This window comes from Oratosquilla oratoria, chromosome 19 (assembly GCF_046742065.1).
Source record: "Oratosquilla oratoria isolate Oo_2021 chromosome 19, ASM4674206v1, whole genome shotgun sequence".
NCBI classification, from domain to species: domain Eukaryota; kingdom Metazoa; phylum Arthropoda; class Malacostraca; order Stomatopoda; family Squillidae; genus Oratosquilla; species Oratosquilla oratoria.
Window position 1 is genome coordinate 34,947,597 of NC_134795.1, and position 20,130 is coordinate 34,967,726.

The 20,130-nt window shown below is 40.7% G+C and overlaps 1 protein-coding gene across 1 annotated transcript in view; it reads left to right on the plus strand.

Moving 5' to 3' along the window:
* LOC143035836 (ribosomal protein S6 kinase beta-1-like) overlaps nt 1-19,068 on the plus strand; it is an 81,191-nt gene extending 62,123 nt beyond the window's left edge. The window contains exons 5-11 of the mRNA XM_076202876.1: nt 1,157-1,290; nt 1,433-1,580; nt 1,736-1,870; nt 6,291-6,407; nt 6,597-6,728; nt 8,680-8,787; nt 8,924-19,068. Of these exons, the coding sequence (XP_076058991.1) occupies nt 1,157-1,290; nt 1,433-1,580; nt 1,736-1,870; nt 6,291-6,407; nt 6,597-6,728; nt 8,680-8,787; nt 8,924-9,226 (1,077 nt within the window). The 3' untranslated portion in view covers nt 9,227-19,068. The remainder of the gene's footprint in view (nt 1-1,156; nt 1,291-1,432; nt 1,581-1,735; nt 1,871-6,290; nt 6,408-6,596; nt 6,729-8,679; nt 8,788-8,923) is intronic.
* The last annotated feature ends 1,062 nt before the right edge of the window (nt 19,069-20,130 follow it).

A 20,130-nucleotide genomic window follows, 5' to 3' on the forward strand; every position in this document is an offset into this window, starting at 1 on the left:
TCACAAACATACTACCTATCTCTTCCCTTTTACTCTTATCTGTACCACATCCACGCACATTAAAAGACCCAAACCTTAGGGTGCTGGTCGGAAAACTCCTAGACCCTCTTATGCCTTTGCTTTTTTTTTTTTTTAGGAATGTCCCCTGTGGGGCTTCAAGGAGAAGGATGCATAGTCTCAATCCCTGTCCCTTTCTTCTCACCTCTTACGATCCAAGTGGAAATACTTGGTGGCAGTATTCATTATTCTTTTCCCCCACCACAGGCATTTCCTTGTTTTTCTCATTCTACAGTTTACCTCCCCTCCTCCCCGCTACATGTGACCCCAAATACCTTAAACTATCCACTTCCTCCAGCATCTCTCCTTTAAGACTTACTTCCAACTTACTGCCATCCTTTCCCATTGTACATCTCATCACCTAATTTTACTTTCAACTTTCTCCTATCACATACCTACCCAAACTCTGTCACTAACTACCTTAATCCCCCCCTCTGACCATAAAACTGCAATGTCATCAGCAAAAAAAAAAAAAAAAAAAAAAAAAAGGCTCATCTCACATTTTTCTCCATTTCTTTAACCACCTCCCTTGCATTTACCTCCTGTACCACCCTATCCATGCACACATTGAACAGCCATGGTGACATGACAAATCCATGACAGGCAGATATTTGAGAAAGCTTTAGGAAAAGGTAAGAATGTTTTTTTAGGCCTTTATGGATTTGGAAAAAGCTTATGACAGGGTAGACAGGAAGGCACTGTTGGAGGTTTTAGAGATATATGGGATTGGGGGAAAACTGTAAAGGGCAGTCAAGATTTTTTACAAGAGTAGTAGAGCCTGTGATAGAATTTGACAATTGAATTCTTTGTACATTTGGAAGGGCATAAGAGCTAGTGTTAGCTGCAGGGAATGTTCAGAACTTAATTGCGGAGTTAGGGGGGATCTGTACTTAGTTTGTGTGGATATCTTTGGGACTAATATTTTCTCATGAAGTGACGGGCAGATTTTTATCCAGGAGATAGCAAGATATGAGGGATGATGAATTGGTTTTCATGGGTGCAGAGTGGGTTTATGCTTTCATTTGATTACCCCCTTTATAGGGGTAAGAAGGCTGTGTTATGTGTATATGTATTTATTTAAATTTTCTTTTTCTTTTAGCATCCATTTATAGTGGACCTAGTCTATGCCTTTCAAACTGGTGGTAAGCTTTATCTTATATTGGAATACTTGTCTGGAGGTGAACTATTCATGCACCTTGAAAGAGAAGGAATATTCATGGAAGACACTGCATGGTAAGTTTGAATTGTTCAGCCAGTAAGCATACAGTTTGTGATATCTTTCCTGATGCAGAATGATACTATGATATGCTACAGTGGTGTATTTTGCATTCTGTGTGTCCCTTCGTGCATTTCAAAAGTTCCATTATTTCAACAGCTTTTACATAGCAGAGATCATTCTTGCTCTTGAGCACTTGCACTCTGAAGGTATAATTTACCGTGACCTTAAGCCTGAAAATATTCTTCTTGATGCCCAGGGTCATGTAAAGCTTACAGATTTTGGTCTTTGCAAAGAAAAAATTCAAGTAAGTACATTGTGGTTTTCTTGTTATAGATGTGATAAGTGTTATGACCAAACATTCCTATTTGCAAAATGCAGATAGAATATATATTAGGAAATTAAGAGAACTCAAAAAAGTTATTTTGGTGATTAACTTGGCTCAATTCTTTTGTTTTTCAGGATGACTCAGTTACCCACACATTCTGTGGAACCATAGAATATATGGCCCCAGAGATCTTGACGCGAACAGGCCATGGCAAAGCAGTAGATTGGTGGTCTCTAGGGGCACTTATGTATGACATGCTAACGGGTGCTGTAAGTTTTTCAAAATTGTTTTGAATTTGGGGGAAAAGGGGACAAGTGTGAATGTAGTAGTTTCAGAGGGATTAGCTTGTTAAGTGTAGTAGGGAAGGCTTATGGGAGGATCTTAATTGAGAGGATTAGGAGAGGAACAGAGGGAGTGATTGGCGAGGAACAGTGTGGATTTAGGACAGGTAGAGGTTGCATAGATATGATTTTTGTGGTAAGACAGATATGTGAGAAAGCTATGGGAAAAGGTAAGGATGTTTTTTGGGCTTTTATGGATCTGGAAAAGGCTTATGACAGGGTAGACAGGAAGGCACTGTGGGAGGTATTGCAGATATATGGGATAGGAGGAAAGCTTCTAGGAGCTGTCAAGAGTTTTTATGAGAGTAGTAGAGTATGTATCAGGATTAGAAATGGAGAGAGTGAGTGGTTCGAGGTAAAGGTGGGACTTCATCAGGGATGTGTTATGTCACCCTGGCTGTTAAATTTATACATGGATGGGGTGGTATGAGAGGTGGGTCAGGGATTGGAGATGTTTAAAGAAAATGGAGAAAAGTGGAAGGTGAGACAGTTGTTTGTGGACAACACTGCGCTTGTAGCAGGATCAGAGGAGGGGTTGAGGAAGTTGGTGACAGAGTTTGGGAGAGTGTGTGAAAGAAGAAAGTTGAAGATAAATGTGGGTAAAAGTAAGGTGATGAGATGTACAAGGGGTGAAAGTGGCAGCAGACTGGAAGTGAGCATTAAGGGAGAGGGACTGGAGGAAGTGGATAGTTTCAGATACTTGGGTGCGAATGTGGCAGGAAAGGATGGAGTGGAGGTGGAGGTAGAATGCCTTGGTGGATTAAAAAGTGTAATGAGGAATAGACATTTGGGAATGGATGCTGAGAGGAGATTGTATGAAGGAGTGATTGTGCCAACAGCACTGTATGGGGCAGAAACATGGAGCATAAGAGAGGAAGAGAGAAGGAGTTTGAATGTGTTTGAGATTAGGTGTCTGAGAAGTATGATGGGTTACTAGGCTGGATAGAGTGAGAAATGAGGAGGTGAAGAGGAGAACAGGGGTGGTAAGGAGTTGGGAGATAGGGTGGATGAAACAGTATTGGGATGGTTTGGACCTATGGAAAGAATAAATGAAGAAAGACTAGTAAAAGAGGTATGGAAGGCAGATGTGGAGGGAGTGAACATGAGGGGGCGACCTAGGATGAGAGGGATGGATGGGGTGAAAGGGGCTTTGGGGAAGAGGGGAATGTCTGTTGAGGAAGGACGAGAGAGGACAGAAGACGGGAGTGAATGTAGAATGGTTGTATATGGATGATGATGTGATGCATGAGGTGGAATGGGTGGGGGGATGGGGGGTGAGGTAGTATGTGTGAGAAAAATTTGATGCAGCCTGAAGGGATTTCTCCCCATCTCCTTTTCTGCATGAGGGGACGGAGAGGGGGGGTCGCTGGTTTAATGAAGCGGCCTTGCTGTGGATGTGCTGTGTCTTGCCAAGATAAGAGGGAGGGTGGAGGGGAGTGGAGTGTATTAGGGATGGAATGGGTGGGAATGGTTTTTATGCCTTTTCCTTTTAGGCTACTTCCCTTGTAAGGGGGAAAAAGCCTTTGGCAGTGGGTGGGTAAACCAGCTTTGCTGTGGAAACTATGTCTAGCTGCACTGTCTTTGATTTGAGCAGTATGGTGGGGGAGGTTGACTCTTGATCATTGAGGTGCTAAGATGGGAGGGGAGATGATTAGGTTTTTGAATGGATGGATGGTGCAGATGTTATGCTGGGTACATAGCTTTAGGTAGTTGCCATGATATTTTAAGGTCATTACTGATAACCTTATATATATCACCCATATCTTTTTCATTGGCCAGTTTGAGTTGAAATTTTCCAAATAACTTGTAAGTATTATGTATGGTACATAGCTTTAGGCTATAGAGTGGATAGAGTTAGGAATAAGGATGGGTGGGAAAATCAGTCAGTCTATTGCCCTAGGTCTCTCTTGCAGGGAAGAAATAATGTCTTGTTGCTTGGAGATCGTTAGTGTGGGGGAATTCATAATGGTAAATTTCTGAGCCCATGTACCTTTTTGGTCATTCTCCTCTATTGAATCTAGTGAATTGATATCCATTGTATAGGATGGAAACCAAAACATAGTTAAGGATGGGTCTAACTAATGCCAGATAGTTTGATTTACCTCTGCACTCCAATTCATAACCAACTCTATGCTAGTTGTAAGAGAGAGTGAGTGGTTTGCAGTAAAGGTGGGACTTCATCAGGGATGTGTTATGTCACCCTGGATGTTCAATTTATACATGGATGAAGTGATGCAAGAGGTGAATGCAAGGGTAGTGGGTCAGGAATTGGAGATGGTTAAAGAAAATGGAGAAAAATGGGAGATAAGCCAGTTGTTGTTTGCTGATGATACTGCACTTGTAGCAGGATTAGAGGAGGGATTGAGGAAGTCTGTGACAGAGTTTGGGAAGGCATTTGAAAGAAGGAAGTTGAAGATAAATGTGGGTAAAAGTAAGGAATCGAGTTCTTCTTGGATGCTAAGAGGAGACTATATGAAGGAGTGATTGTGCCAACAGCACTGTATGGGGCAGAAACATGGAACATAAGAGAGGAAGAGAGGAGTTTGAATGTGTTTGAGATGAGGTGTATGAGAAGTATGATGGGGGTAACTAGGCTGGATAGAGTGAGAAATGAGGATGTGAGGAGGAGAACAGGGGTGGAAAGGGGGTTGGGAGATAGAGTTGATGAAAGAGTATTAGGATGGTTTGGACCTATGGAAAGAATGAGTGAAGAAAGACTAGTAAAAGAGGTATGGAAGGCAGATGTGGAGGGAGTGAACATGAAAGGATGTCCTCGGATGAGGTGGATGGATGGGGTGAAGGGGGCTTTGGGGAAGAGGGGAATGTCTGTTGAGGAAGGATGGGAGAGGACAGAAGACAGGGGTGAATGGAGAATGGTTGTATATAGATGATGTTGTGATGCATGAGGTGGATGGGGGGTGAGGTAGTATGTGTGAGCAAATTTTGACGCAGCCCGAAGGGATTTCTCCCCATCTTCTCCTTTATGCATGGGGGGACGGAGAGGGGGGGGGTTGCCGATTTAATGAAGCGACCTTGCTGCTTCTTACCCAGGGCAGTGGACAAGGTGCAGGGATGACCCGTCATCCAGGAGGTGCTAAGATGAGAGGGAGGGTGGAGGGGTGTGGAGTGTATTCAGGGATGGAATGGGTGGAAATGATTTTATGCCTTTTCCTTTTTGGCTACCTCCCTTGTAAGGGGGAAAAAGCCTTGGTATATGTATGTATGTATGTATGTAAAAGTAAGGTGATGAGATGTACAAGGGGATAGAGTGGCAGTAGACTGGAAGTGAGTATTAAGGGAGAGAGACTGGAGGAAGTGGATAGTTTTAGATATTTGGGTGCGAATGTGGCTGGTAAGGGAGGAGTGGGGGTGGAGGTAGAATGTAGACCGAGAGAAGTGAGTACATGCCTTGGTGGATTAAAAAGTGTAATGAAAAATAGACATTTGGAAATGGATGCTAAGAGGAAATTGTATGAAGGAGTGATTGTGCCAACAGCACTGTACGGGGCAGAAACATGGAAGATAAGAGAGGAAGAGAAATGGAGTTTGAATGTATTCGAGATGAAATGCCTGAGAAGTATGATAGGGGATGATAGGCTTGATAGAGTGAGAAATGACGAGGTGAGGAGGAGAACGGGTGGAAGATAGAGTTGATGAAAAAGTATTAGGATGGTTTGGACACATGGAAAGAATGAGTGAACATGAGGGGGCAATCTAGGATGAGATGGATGGATGAGGTAAAATGGGCATTGGGAAAGAGGGTAATGTCTGTTGAGGAAGAATGGGAGAGGACAGAAGATGGAGAAAGGTTGTGTATGGATGATGCTGTGATGCATGAGGGGGAGTGGGTAGGTGGTGAGGGAGTATGTATGAGAAATGAGTTGACTCAGCCCAAAGGGGTTTCTCCCCGTCTTCTTTTCTGCATGAGGGGACGGAGAGCAGGGGTCGCTGAATTAATGAAGCGGGCTTGCTGTGGATGTGCTATGTTTTGCGACACTGCTCCTAACCAGGGGAAGTGGACAAGATGCAGGGATGACCTGTCATCCAGGAAGTGCCAAGATAAGAGGGAGGGAAGAGGGTAAAGGGTAGTGGAGTAAGTAGGGGATGGAATGAGTGGGAGTGGTGTCTATGCGTTTGTCTTTTGGCTACCTCCTATGTAAGAGGGAAAAGAGCCTTTGGTATATGTATGTATGCAACACTGTTGGTCTTATTTGAAGAATTATTTTTTAAATCTGATAAGCAATTTCAGAATCTCTAGGAATGTTAAAATTTGTCAATGTCCAAAAATTTTAACTTTCAAAATGGTCAAATCACAAGTGATTTGATGTATTTTACTTCTTCATTTCAGCCACCCTTCACAGCAGAAAACAGAAAGAAGACAATAGAGAAGATCTTAAAGGGAAAGTTAAATCTACCACCATACCTCACACCAGATGCACGGGACCTCATCAGAAAGTTGCTCAAGGTTTGAAAGTTTCCCAGTCTGATGTAGTTGTATATGTACCCAGCTATTCATACCCATGTGTACATAACATTTACCACCCCAGGGAGGTGTAGTCCTGAGGGGCCAGCGCCTGGTCTCTGGACTGGGACTTGTTACATTGATTTGCAATGGTGGTAAACAGGCTATTTAATCCATAAAATTTTTCTGCAGCGACAAGTGAGTCAACGGTTAGGAAGTAGCTCAGATGATGCTGAACCAATCAAACGACTTCCGTTCTTTAAGTACATCAAATGGGAGGATGTCATAAGGAGGAAACTGGATCCTCCTTTCAAGCCAGTTTTGGTAAGAGGAATTATAATGTAAAAATGTAGACTTCATTAGATTATGGTGTTCTGGTGGCATCTTTCCTCATTTTTTTTTCCATATGCCTAAACCACCTTGGTACTCTTTGGTCAGTCCTGTCTGCCAACGGTCTTTCCACGCCTGACCACCCACCACTCCACATTTCTCACTTTTCATCCTCGTAACCCCTACCATATTTCTTAAACACTTCATCTCAAATACATCTTGTATTTTCCTTTTTGCCTCCTTCATATCTTAAGATAAATATAGAGGAACAGTGTGGATTTAGGACAGGTAGAGGTTGTTTAGATCAGATCTTTGTGGTAAGACAGATATGTGAGAAAGCTATAGGAAAGGGGAAGGATGTTTTTTTTGGCTTTTATGGATCTGGAAAAGGCTTATGATAGGGTAGACAGAAAGGCACTGTGGGAGGTTATGCAGATATACGGGATAGGAGGAAAGCTGGGAGCTGTCAAGAGTTTTTATGAGAGTAGTAGAGCTTGTGTCAGGATTGGAAATGGAGAGAGTGAGTGGTTCGAGGTAAAGGTGGGACTTTGTCAAGGATGCGTTATGTCGCCCTGGCTGTTCAACTTATACATGGATGGGGTAGTGCGAGAGGTAAATGCAAGGGTAGTGTGTCAGGGATTGGAGATGTTTAAAGAAAATGGAGAAAAGTGGGAGGTGAGCCAGCTGTTGTTTGTGGACGACACTGCGCTTGTGGCAGGATCGGAGGAGGGATTGAGGAAGTTGGTGGCAGAGTTTGGGAGAGTGTGTGATAGAAGAAAGCTAAAGATAAATGTGGGTAAAAGTAAGGTGATGAGATGTACAAGGGGTGAAAGTGGCAGTAGACTGGAAGTGAGCATTAAGGTAGAGCGACTGGAAGAAGTGGATAGTTTTAGATACTTGGGTGCAAATGTAGCAGGAAAAGGTGGAGTGAAGGTGGAGGTAGAATGTAGATTGAGAGAAGCGAGCAAATGCCTTGGTGGATTAAAGAGTGTAATGAGGAATAGACATTTGGGAATGGATGCTAAGAAGAGACTGTATGAAGGAGTGATTGTGCCAACAGCACTGTATGGGGCAGAAACATGGAACATAAGAGAAGAGAGAAGGAGTTTGAATGTGTTTGAGATTAGGTGTCTGAGAAGTATGATGGGGGTTACTAGGCTAGATAGAGTGAGAAATGAGGAGGTGAGGAGGAGAACAGGGGTGGAAAAGGAGCTGGGAGATAGGGTTGATGAAAGAATATTAGGATGGTTTGGACCTATGGAAAGAATGAGTGAAGAAAGACTAGTAAAAGAGGTATGGAAGGCAGATGTGGAGGGAGTGAACATGAGGGGACGTCCTAGGATGAGGTGGATGGATGGGGTGAAAGGGGCTTTGGGGAAGAGGGGAATGTCTGTTGAGGAAGGACGGGAGAGGACAGAAGACAGTGGTGAATGGAGAATGGTTGTATATGGATGATGATGTGATTGCATGAGGTGGAATGGGTGGGGGGATGGGGGGTGAGGTAGTATGTGTGAGCAAAATTTGACGCAGCCCAAAGGGATTTCTCCCCGTCTTCTTTTATGCAATGGGGGGACAGAGAGGGGGGGGTCGCCAATTTAATGAAGTGACCTTGCTGTGGATGTGCTGTGTCTTGCGACACTGCTTCTGACCCAGGGCAAGGTGCAGGGATGACCCGTCATCCAGGAGGTGGATGAGGGAGAGGAGGGTGGGAGGGAGAGGGAGGGTGGAGGGGTGTGGAGTGTATTCAGGGATGGAATGGGTGGAAATGATTTTATGCCTTTTCCTTTTTGGCTACCTCCCTTGTAAGGGGGAAAAAGCCTTGGTATATGTATATATGTATGTATGTATAAAAGCATCTTAGGTGATAATTATGTGTATTATCTTTTTTTTTTTTTCCCATTTCATTGTTTTATTTATTTTTATTTATTTATTTATTTTTTTACAGAGTGGTGATGATGATGTCAGTCAGTTTGATTCCAAATTCACCAAACAAACCCCAGTGGACTCTCCTGATGACAATATGCTTAGTGAGAGTGCAAATATGGTATTCGAGGTAAGATTTGTACTATATTTGTCTCTTGCAGATCTGTTTGAAACAGCCTTTTGCCCAGAGGGCATATTGAGATCTTTACTTGATGAAATAAATGTATGTATATTAAATAATAATTTGCTTGTTCTGGTTTCTGTAGGGTTTCACTTACGTAGCACCATCAGTGCTAGAAGAGTTGGCACGGCCAAGTGTTGTCAAAGCCCGATCACCTCGGAAGCCCTACACCCCACAGTCAGGTGGACCTTTTTCTCCGCGCCTGGGTATTGCCAATCCCTTCACCTTTACTAATGGAGGAGTAGGGGCTCCAGGAGTAAGTGGAGGTGTTCGTGGAGGGGGTGGTGGGGGCACTGGGACTATGCAGGAGGAAATGATGGACACAAGCAATTCTTCAGTGGGACAACACCCACCGCAGCCTCACACGATTTGGGCATGGCATCAATAACATAACCCGGCACTAGGAACAATGTGCCCAATGTAGGCAGGACCAAACAGCCAAGCATTTTATCTTTACTTATTTTATATCTAGCATCATTTTAAATCACATTTGCATGATAAATCATACCAGTCCTAGTTCAATCGTATCTCAGTGCTGTAGTTGTGATTATGAGACTCGACACACTTGGTTTGAACTGGTTCCGTACATTACGTATCCGGCTGTGTGCCATCAGGTTGCACAATAGCAAGTGGTCTTGGGTTTGATATGCAGCAGGGCTTTATAGCGGCTAACTGTTGACCAGTCATTTGAGTTCTTCAGTGTCTGGTTTCATGTGAATAATGTGGTATATAACTGATTCCCTCCTGGTGTGTGCTGTTAGTCCTGCCTTAAGTGTGACTGCTGACTACAGCAGGAGGCTTCCCGAAGACACCAAAGTTTTCAAGCTACTGTGCAAATGTTGTTGTGTCTATGAATTGAGTAGTAGTTTACTAATTTCATCTGTGTTAGGGCTGAGTTTATCTTGATTCTTTTGAAAGGACAATTTTTAATAGATTAAGGAAAATAACCACAAGAGGGAAACTTTGTTGACAAGTTCCCCGTTGTATATATCACATTCATTTGCTTGGTCTGCAGGATGAGCTGATGTGACCTTGCCTGCAATGTGGCCTTGTTATCGCAAGAGTAGGGTTGTGTGGATTTGGGTTGGGATGTGGTGGTTGATACCTGATGGTGTTGCTGATATCTGTGTTGCAAAGTTAGATGGGAGCGTCACAGGAGGCATTTCACTATTGTTATATTATTCAGTAGAGTTGCAATATCCAATGGTATTACAATATTGAGAAAATATGATATATGGTGTAGTAATAGGCATTTTTACAGTGTTAGATTGTGGTTTTGTGATTGGTATTCACAATATATATATTGGCAGTATTGTGAGTGAACTACTTAATTGATATTGCATTTTTAGGTAATAATATACTTCAGTACTAGGTAGCATTGTGCTGGTAGATAGTGCAACGTGATGTTGCAATATTGTGTGGTATTGCAATGTTAGATGTAATTACAATATTCTGAGGTGCAGTACTGAAAGCTGGCTTTGAAATGACCAGAGTGATATCATATTGCAACATGGTAATTTGTTAATCTACTGAGTTGGGGGATGGACCAGTCGTTTACCCATGTTGACAAAAAAAATTACAGAATGGAAAGTGCAGGTAGCTTTGTAATCATGAGCATTTTGTTGCAAATTTGAAGGAGATGCTACACACTACCCATTGCAGTGTCAGGTAATAATGTAATACAAAATGTTGATGGTAATGCTAATTCATGCCATGATACTGAGATTTCACATGCCAGTAGTTGCATAAAGATAGATTTTAGTCTTCGAGTTTTGTTGCGCTCTGGATTTTTGCTTGGCCAGAAACTGTTGTAGTTAATGTTCTTTTGAGTTGGTTTTGCAAAGGTTTATCCATGATGTGAGGTATTTGAATAACTTACTTTGGAAAATTAGATTTATACTGTTGGTTCATCTATCCAGTAAGGGTATTGCATTGTCAGATAGTAATGTAATAACATACGTTGCAGTGTTAGGTAATTCTATAATAAATGTTGAGTTCTAAAATAGTCACTCTGTTTTGATGTTATGCAGTACTAGGCAGTTGCAGCATTGTGGGTAAGAAAGAAGTCTTTCACATCAGTTGGATTTGTGACACCAACTGGCTTTGCAACACCATGTGGATTTAGCAGTGGGGTTTGCAACATCTGATTGTATCAAAATGCCACGCAGATTTGCATAGTTTTAAGGGTAGGGAGCAAGTTATTTGAGATGGGTATAGTTTACATGGGAGATAATTTGCAAAGGCAGTGTGTATTTATTGGAGTATACTCAGAAAGTCCTCTATGCCTTGCTTTGTGGTTCTTTCACATGTAAAGTGTATATAATTGTGTACATAGGGCACTGAACATAAACCCCCCCTACAGGGTTGAACTCTTGAGTCCTGAGATGAGGACAGGAAAGTTCAAGAAGAGGCAAAAGTGGTTACAGAATCTAGCAAACACAAAATGGTTAGTCAGAACCTCATAAAAATCTGAATAAAGATATATGCAAACTCAGATATATTTGGTTCATGTCAGAGCACTAATTTTTTTTTTCTTTTGGTCAGATTTTATTTTAATTTTTCTTGTGCTTGGAATAAGGACTTCTTGATCTTTATTTCATCCTTTAACACATTTTGTGCAATCAAGAAATGTGCCATGAATGCTCACGGTGTGAAGCATAGTACTGCACCTGCTCATAGGCAGTGTTCTCCATAGGCACTGATGAAAGGGAAAGCATTTTAGTATATTGCATGCAAAGTTTGGACTTAGTCTGGTATAAAGTCAAATATAGTGTCAAGGTTACTTGTTGCCAATTCTGCTGTGACCTTGTGTCGCCACATGTTGTGAAGTTGTACACAAGAATAGTGTATTCTGTATTAACAAAACCTGGGATGATGTATTGCAATATTTGTTTTGACCAGGAATACTAGAAAATGAAAAATGTAAATGCAGAAAAAAAGTCACAACATGTTAGCAAAGTAAAGATTGCTAATTGAGTCAATCAATCCGTTGCCCTGGTTCTCTCTTGCAGGAGAACCTTGGCTCCTAAGAATTGTTGAAGGTGTTCAAACCAGAATGTTACAAAAGATTTGGATGCATATATTTTGTTTTTGACAAAGGTTACTGGCACTTTGACTAGGCATTTGTGTATGCGTGTTTGTGTGTGTGTATGTTTCTGTGTGTATTGTTTAAGTATGTGTACTGTTTATGCTTGTGTTGGAAGGGGTTGTGGTAAAGGTTGTAGGCATTTTTTGCCTAGAATTTTGTTGATGGTTTGTGGTTTCCAATGAAACTACTTGTTGTTGAAGTGATGTATTGATAGGAATGATGTCTTTGCCCATATATAAAGTTAATGTTTTCCTTGGCTTCTTGATACGAGAGGTGTTTCCTTGCTTATACATATGGATAAGATCTTTCCTTCCTAGAATTGATATGACAGGTGATTCACTGCTCGCACCTGATATATTTATAAATATATATATATATAGTGTCTTCTTACCAACACCTGACAAAAAGAATATTTTACTTGCCTATCTAGATTGTTTTCCTTGCCGATACTTGATGTAAATGGTGATGTCTTGCCTATATTTGATATGAGTGAAGACCTTTCTAATACTTTGTAAGAATGCTGTGTCCCTTTGACAGCCTCAATTGGGAGGTTCTTGCACTTTCATTCTCAGTGTTGTATGGAGAAAGTAAATTTTTGTTTAATTACTTTTGATTTGCCTTTATGATACTTGAAGGGGGAACGAGAGGAATATGCATCCAAGTTAAGTTGTATGCAGTGAAGTCTTGCAAGATTGTAACACAAATAGCCCAAAGAGATCAGGATTGTGCATATTAATATTTTATATGTATACTGATTGGAGACTTTGTGTCACTGACGATTAGCCTAATGTCTTTTGTAGTAAAAATTTTAGCTTGTGTACATATGGCTCCAGTACAAATGGTTGAGTACTTCACAAAAAAAAAGGAAAAAAGAAAAAGAAAAAAAGAAATGTAAGTTGATGAAATGAGCTTTCGAATGCCTTGAGTTAACCTCTTGGTTGGCTGAAGAAAAACTATTGCATATATCGAGCTGTGTGTGATAAAGCCACTTGGAGCCAGTCTAGATGAGACTTTCCCCAAGCTTATTATTATTTTTTTAGGTAATTTTTTATAATTCTTTTTTATAATTGGTAATAAAAAAAAGGCTTAATGTTAAAGTAAAATAAATGGCACAATATTTTGTCTCCTGTTGAAGCAAGTAGAGTGATATTGCTTTTACATATTGCAAGATTTAAATTTACTTGCATATATGTACACTAGCTCTGAAAGAAAGGTACATTAGTATGAATTTTAGTGTTTCTGATGCATATCAGTAGGTTAGAGTTGTAGAGAATGCATGGTTAGCACCTGCAAAAGAGTGAAGCCAGAAAAAACTGGCTGGAAATAGAGAAAATTCAGAGCTAGGTGTGGTACTGTGAGTGCTTCCGTAGTTGTACACTTTCATATTACTCGTTATCATTGCTTGCATCAAGGGTGTGACCGAGCTGACCATAGAGGTTTTAGATTCCTGGTGAATAGGAATACCTAATTAAGTAATCAGTCGCTGTTGACCCACTTCTCTTACAGGAGGCCCACAGTTCTGAGGAAACAGGCCACTGGTTCAGTCTGTGAATCACTTGGTGAAGAGTTTGTGTTGCTGCTGGGAAAAATGTGTGGGAGTGGTATATACCTTTGTTTTTTTGGCTACTTCCCCTGTAAGGGGGAAAAGCTTTTGGTATATGTATGCCTGGAAGAAGTGTAGCACGTGTTTTCTGTGTGGTGGTTGCATCTAGGGCAGTTGGTGTTGGTTGCCAGGCCAGTTCTGTATTGGTATCAAGTTGTTCTGTGATTGTAACTTGAATGTAGATGTGCCAATGCAATTCTTGCTTATCTTGGGAGTGATTTCTCTTATGGGTCTGGGAGGGAATTGGTGTAGTATTGAATTTGGCAGTCAGTTGAGGAGTTGCTATGGGGGAAGAGGGCATAGGTTATTGTGGATACTTGAGTAGAATATGTTTTTATGTTGCATATAGAGGGTGTGTGTGATGTAATCTAAGGAAGTTTGAGGCTTTTCTTGTGCTCTACAGGAAAGAATTCACTTGGGTGTAGATGTTCTTTTGGTATTGTTTTAGTGCAAGCAGTTATAATTATTACTTTTTTTTGTGTGTATGTTAATTTAGGGTTACCATGCTTTGGATACATAGTTTGGTATAGTTCCTCAAGTTGTTTGTATTCAGGGATTTAATGTTCTTCATGCACTCCAATTCTTATGCATGCAACTGTTCTCAGTATGCATAAAGTTTCTTATTTGCCTTCACTGTGAGGTCATATGTGTGATGTAAAGATCATGTTTGTATTAAATATTGTATAGGTAGTTTACTGGAGTTTGGTTGAGGAGTTGATCAGTGAGTTTGCTCCTTGGACTGCTGATTATGTGGTAGTTGTGTATGAGGTGGTATGCATTCAGGACTCAGTATGTGGTTTAAGTTATTGAGTGGTTGAAGTTGAGGTATCTTTTGGGTAATGGTGGTTTGTAGATGAAGGGTGGAAGATTAGTGAGTGAGTGGCAATACAATGCAGTTGTAGGTGTTATATTCTTTATGTCTAAAGGTGGTTATTTCCACTGTAGTGTTTGTGAGTGATTTAGCTTATTTTGTTATGATTGAAACTAGCATACATTTGTGTTGCATTTTGTCTTGTAAAGGTTGGGTAGCGTGTAAAGGGTGGCAGTAGGATCTGGTGAGTATTGTTTTGTGTATTGGTGCAGTTATTCATGCTTGTTTGAGATTCTATTAATGTTTATTTGTAGTATGTTTAAGTTGTGTTATTGTATTTGGATGTTTTCTGGTAGAGGGTTTGGGTGTGACTAGGCAACAGGTCTGGTGTCTTGTGTTTTGTTAAGTGTCGGCAAGTGTGGTGCTTTCTTGGTGGACCCAAGTTGTTGCATTGGAGAGATATGTGTGTATGTGTGATGGGTCTTGTGCGTTTAGGGCATGCACAAGGACCTTGGTTTGTTTCTATTATCACCAGCTTGCAGAAGTGGGAAGGTAGGTGCTGTTTTGATGCTCTCCTTAACAGGAATTAAAAAATTATGAAAGTATTGGTTGGAAGGTAGTTGAAATGCTGTGAAAGAGTGAGTATTTGTCCTGTTCTGGGAGCCAGGTACTGGTTCCTCGGGGCAGCACCTTTTGGTTGAGGTTGAGGATTGTTGGCTGCTGTGGATATTGGTTGGGTGGTGCTGTACCTGTTGGGATCCATTCTCTTCTTCACCTCAGTGTCACCCCTTGAAGATGCAGCTAATAAAGAGCATTATGATTTTTACTTTTGTCAGTATTGATATTTTAAAGGAAAACTAAAGGATGGTTGACTGGTTTAGATATTAGACCTAGGGACCAATGATGGGTACCTGCAAGCTGTGGTCCTGCAAGACAGACATCAGAGAGAATCATCTCCCTGCTGCCCGTCTTCAGAACCCATCAACACCCTCACTACCATTAGGAGGTGTATCCCTAAGGGGCTGGCAGTCATTCAATCGGACAGGGTCAAAGATCTCTTTCTTTATTAGTTTCAACTGTTCTTCCACATTTTACCTTAGGAGAGCTGACAACTGGTGTCAGCACCTCTCCTGCTACTCTAAATCTGACAAAAAAAAAAAAAAAAAAAAAAAAATCAGACAACAGTCCACTGTTTCATTCTAGAGAGATCTATGAGAGTCCAAGGACCATTGCTAGCTCCTGTAGGAGTATGGGGTTCCAGTCAGTAAAAGTCATGGCAACAGTTATTTTTATTATATTAGACCAAATTCGTCTTTCATGCATATAGTCTGCTAATTTTAACGTGGCAGAGATTTATTAGTTTTTTCATAAGATTTTAAGAGTAAACATTGCTCATTAAAAAAGGTTTAATGTGATATGAAATTGAATTTCAGTGATATCTGTGAGAACTACAAACCAGTTATTTAACATGATCAAAGAAAATCTCTGCCAGGTTTAAAATAAATGGGGTAAAGCTAGACATAGTGCATAAACAATGAAACCTGGAAAATTCATAGAGGAAGTCTAGCAAGTTGGGGAACCAAAGATTCATAATGAAGAACAGAACCAGCAAAGACTCAAAACTTTATATCTTTATGCCATTACCCGCCAAGCGAGGTGGCTAGGTATGGGAGAAGTACCAGAGACCTAAATCATAGGCCAGGCCACAGATACTCTCTTGATCCTTCTCCCATACCTTTCTTTTAGTAAGTTATCTTTTGGGAGGTGAGGTTGCTAACCTTTGATACCCCCAGTACACACGGTGTGTTTATTTACCAGATGGTTGAACCTTGCATTACTGTCATCACCAGGTTTACTGATGATTGTGATGTGACATAAATCCAACCCCAGTAACAACAACCAACCTTATCTCATACAACCGTGCCCATTATGCAGCCTGTCCCCATTCTAAATACAAATGTACTTGATATTCCACAACCTCTTGGAACTGCTTCTTCCATTCTTCCATTCTTCCAAAAATGTTTCATTGCACCACACTTTTCTTCCAATTTATATTCCCTGAAGAAAGACTAGTAAAAGAGGTGTGGAAGGAGTGAACATGGGGGGGTTGACCTAGGATGATATGGATGGATTGGCTAAAAGGGGCATTGGAAAAGAGGGGAATGTCTGTTAAGGAAGGATGGGAGAGGACAGAAGATAGGGGTGAATGAAGAATGGTTGTGTATGGATGATGCTGTGATGCATGAGGGGGAGTGGGTGGGGGATGAGGGAGTATGTGTGACAAATAAATTGACGCAGCCCAAAGGGATTTCTCCCCATCTTCTCCTTTTCTACATGAGGGGATGGAGAAGGGGGGTTGCTGATTTAATGAAGTGGCTTTGCTGTGGATGTGTTGTGTCTTGTGACACTGCCTCTGACCCAGGGCAGTGGGTGAGATGCAGGGATGACCTGTCATCCAGGAGGTGCCAAGATAAGAGGGTGGAAGGGAGTGTAGTATGTTAGGGATGGAATGGGTGGGAGTGGTTTTTATGCCTTTGGTTTTTGGCTACCTCCCTTATAAATGGGAAAAAGCCTTTGGTATATGTATGTATGTATATTCCCTCACATCATTTGCACCTAACTTGGTACTCTTAACAGCTTGGTAACATCACATTCTTTTATTAATCTCACATTTCAATAAATAACGTACATTTACCTCCTTGTTCCATTGTTCCAGTATTATTTTTTATCTTGGCATGATAAGTATTGTCCCCGAGGATAGATATGCTAGTGAATTAATGATGTGATGTAATATGAAACAACATTGGGTAAATAAACATACTGTTGGTGTCTATCCTGGTTGCTCTCTTCTCCATGAAGCTGGTTTATTTTCAAGTTGCAACATCAGTATGGATGTTAGTTATTTGTGAGCAAAATCAGGAATGTCATAGTGATGTAGGTGGGGCAGCTGTTGTGGGCATTCTGGTGCACGAGGAGCCTAAATGGTTATCGGTTTCAGGGCTAGGTCATGGTCTCAGATGAATTATTGTATGCCATTTGTAGCAGAGGGGTCAAGTCAGACAACTTGAACTCCTTAAGCACAAGGTCTTGACATAAGCAGAATAGTATCATCTGGCTTTAGTGAGAACAGAATCTGCAGCAAAAAATATGACATCCCTTCAGCAAGAAGTCTTGGCATGAAAAAACAAGTATATATAGGGTTTTAGCCAGAGCAAGATCTGTAAATAGTATCATGGCAAAAGGGCTTTAAGGAGTACAATAAATTGGTAATGAAATAGGAATGATGTTTTCAGGGACCTTTGTTCTAGATTTGACACCACTTCTCTTAAGACCTCATCTATAAACAGTACTAAACATATTTGGCTCATGTCCATTGTAGGTATTGGTTGACTGAACATGTCAAATTTCTTTAGTGATCAATGTGCTTAGTTGTATAGTATGGATTGTACAGAATGCATTGCCAAATGTACTATACTGGATGCATTTTTTTTTTTGTTTTTTTCTTCTCTTACTGAAAACTTGCAGGATTTTATAATCTAGGTATTTTGAAGGACCAATATTGGGATTTAAATATGGGGATGAAGGTTTATACAATCATGCTGTCAACTGAGGTACTCTGATACCTTTGAAACTGAGGGTGATATTCAACTCCAATGAATTTGTGCTGAGGTCAGGTGATTTTATTCAGCTGATGGCAACCCTTCAAGGCCTCAAAGGGTTGTAAGTTGTGTTCGGGTAAGGTGGGAGTTCATTTAATGTTGCTCAGCTGTCTTCATGCTGTGCTTTGAAATAATGATGCTGGGTAGAAGGGATTCAAAGTTGACTGGACATCTTTTTCATTTTCTTCTTGTACTCAAATATACCACTGTTTTATAGTGTGGAAGGAGGCCCTGTAAATTGTGAAATTTTGTGTGTGTAAAGCCCTGTAAAGCTAAGTATCTAAATGACCTTGATATTAAAAACACCCCAGTCATCCTAATTATATGTACAGTTAGGTTGGAAATTATATTAGTGATTTTTATGGTTGTGGTTGATGTGGCAAGTGGGCAAAGTATCTTAGAAAAAATGGAAATGCAGTTGATGTAGTAGCTTTAAATTTAAAAAGTTAATGTTGCATTAGTTTTTAATTTCAAGAATTAACTATGCATTAGCTTTTGAATTGAAGAGTTAGCATCAAAAGCAGATTTACAGATTCAGTTAGCAATGCAGGATTCAAAAGCAATTTTAAGTAAATTTGCTGCTCATGGGCAGTTAGGGTTTGTTGCCATGCAAAAAGTCGGACAAGGATCAGGGTGAGGACTGTCTCCCATCCTGCTACTGAGGTATTATCACACAAATGTTTAGGTGGAAGATGAACAAGAGGGATTATGTGCATATGTGCAAGTAGTTGCCATGTTGACAAACTTGATGCATATAGATAGTTGGTGGGTGAATTGATGCTGTGCAGTTATTTGCATATAGTTGATGCTTGTTTGAATATATGTATAGAAATTGGTGTGGAATGTCAGTTTGTTCCACCCAAGTATGAGCGGCCTATGGTTCTTCATTAATATATATATATACCTACAGTACATATATATATATAACATATATATATATATATATATCATGACACTATGGAAAGCTTTGCATTTTTCTACCATATTTCTATTGTTTTTGGCGTGTGTTAGCCTTGATTCTATTGATAATACCTACTACCTACTGTGCTAATACCATACAATCACTGCACTTTGTCTTTCATTAACCTATGTCTTTAGTCCATAATTATTTATTTGAATAATCAGAAAATAGAAAGATTTGTTTTAATACTATGACCTCCCTATTGACACTACTTCCTGAGATAAGTTTTGAAAGATGGTTAAGTGTTACCTTAATACCTCCCAGTGGTAGCATCTTCATGGTTTGACTCCCAACAGGGAAGGTAATACCAGACTGAAAATATACCAATTAACCACTTTACCCTTACCAAACTAACTCGTTTCCTTTTAGTAACAAATGTCCCACTGGTGATGGTGGGAGTAGGAGAAGGTGATCTGGAAGTATAGTTACAACTTGTGTCAGTGGTTACTAGAGGTGCCCTTGGTGTAATTGTAATGCACCTTCCCAGACAGTGGGAGGTCTTGGGTTTGATTCCTGGGTGGTGCCAGCTTTTCAGTGACACTCCCTGCCCAACTTTGCACAGTGAGTAGGATACTGCTGCAGTGCACATTCACGGACTGGCAGAGGCCCAGGGAAGGGAGATGTGCAGATGGTTACTTGTGGCAACTATGCTGTAATCTGTAAGCACACTTGCCCAGACTGGAAAGTCCTAGGCTTGATTCCAAAGAAGTGTCAGCTTTTCAGTGATGCTCCCTACCCAACACAACCCAAACATGGGTGATGCAGGTGCAGTGGTCACCTGGCACTGTAATCTAGGCATGTGCCTGCACACCAATCACTGTATCTTCACAAATTTCTCCTGGAGACAAGCCTCTCAAAACTATAATAGGTCCATACTTTGTACAGCCCCTTAACAGAACACATTAACATTAGGTATTAACCACATCAGTTATATGGAAACCATATTTTAAGGACAGACCGGTCCTTAACATTTTTCTATAATTGGAGACTAAACTTGCTCAGAAAATACTGATCATTTTTATACTTGTATAGCCTTTAAATCTCCCTTACCACATCTACAACTCCACCTCTTCAGACTTCAGTATGATCATATTGTCCCCAAGGATAGAAATGCTGGTTATTGCCGATGGAATACCTCATTGCCAGCACAAATCCTCTTGCCTAAAATCA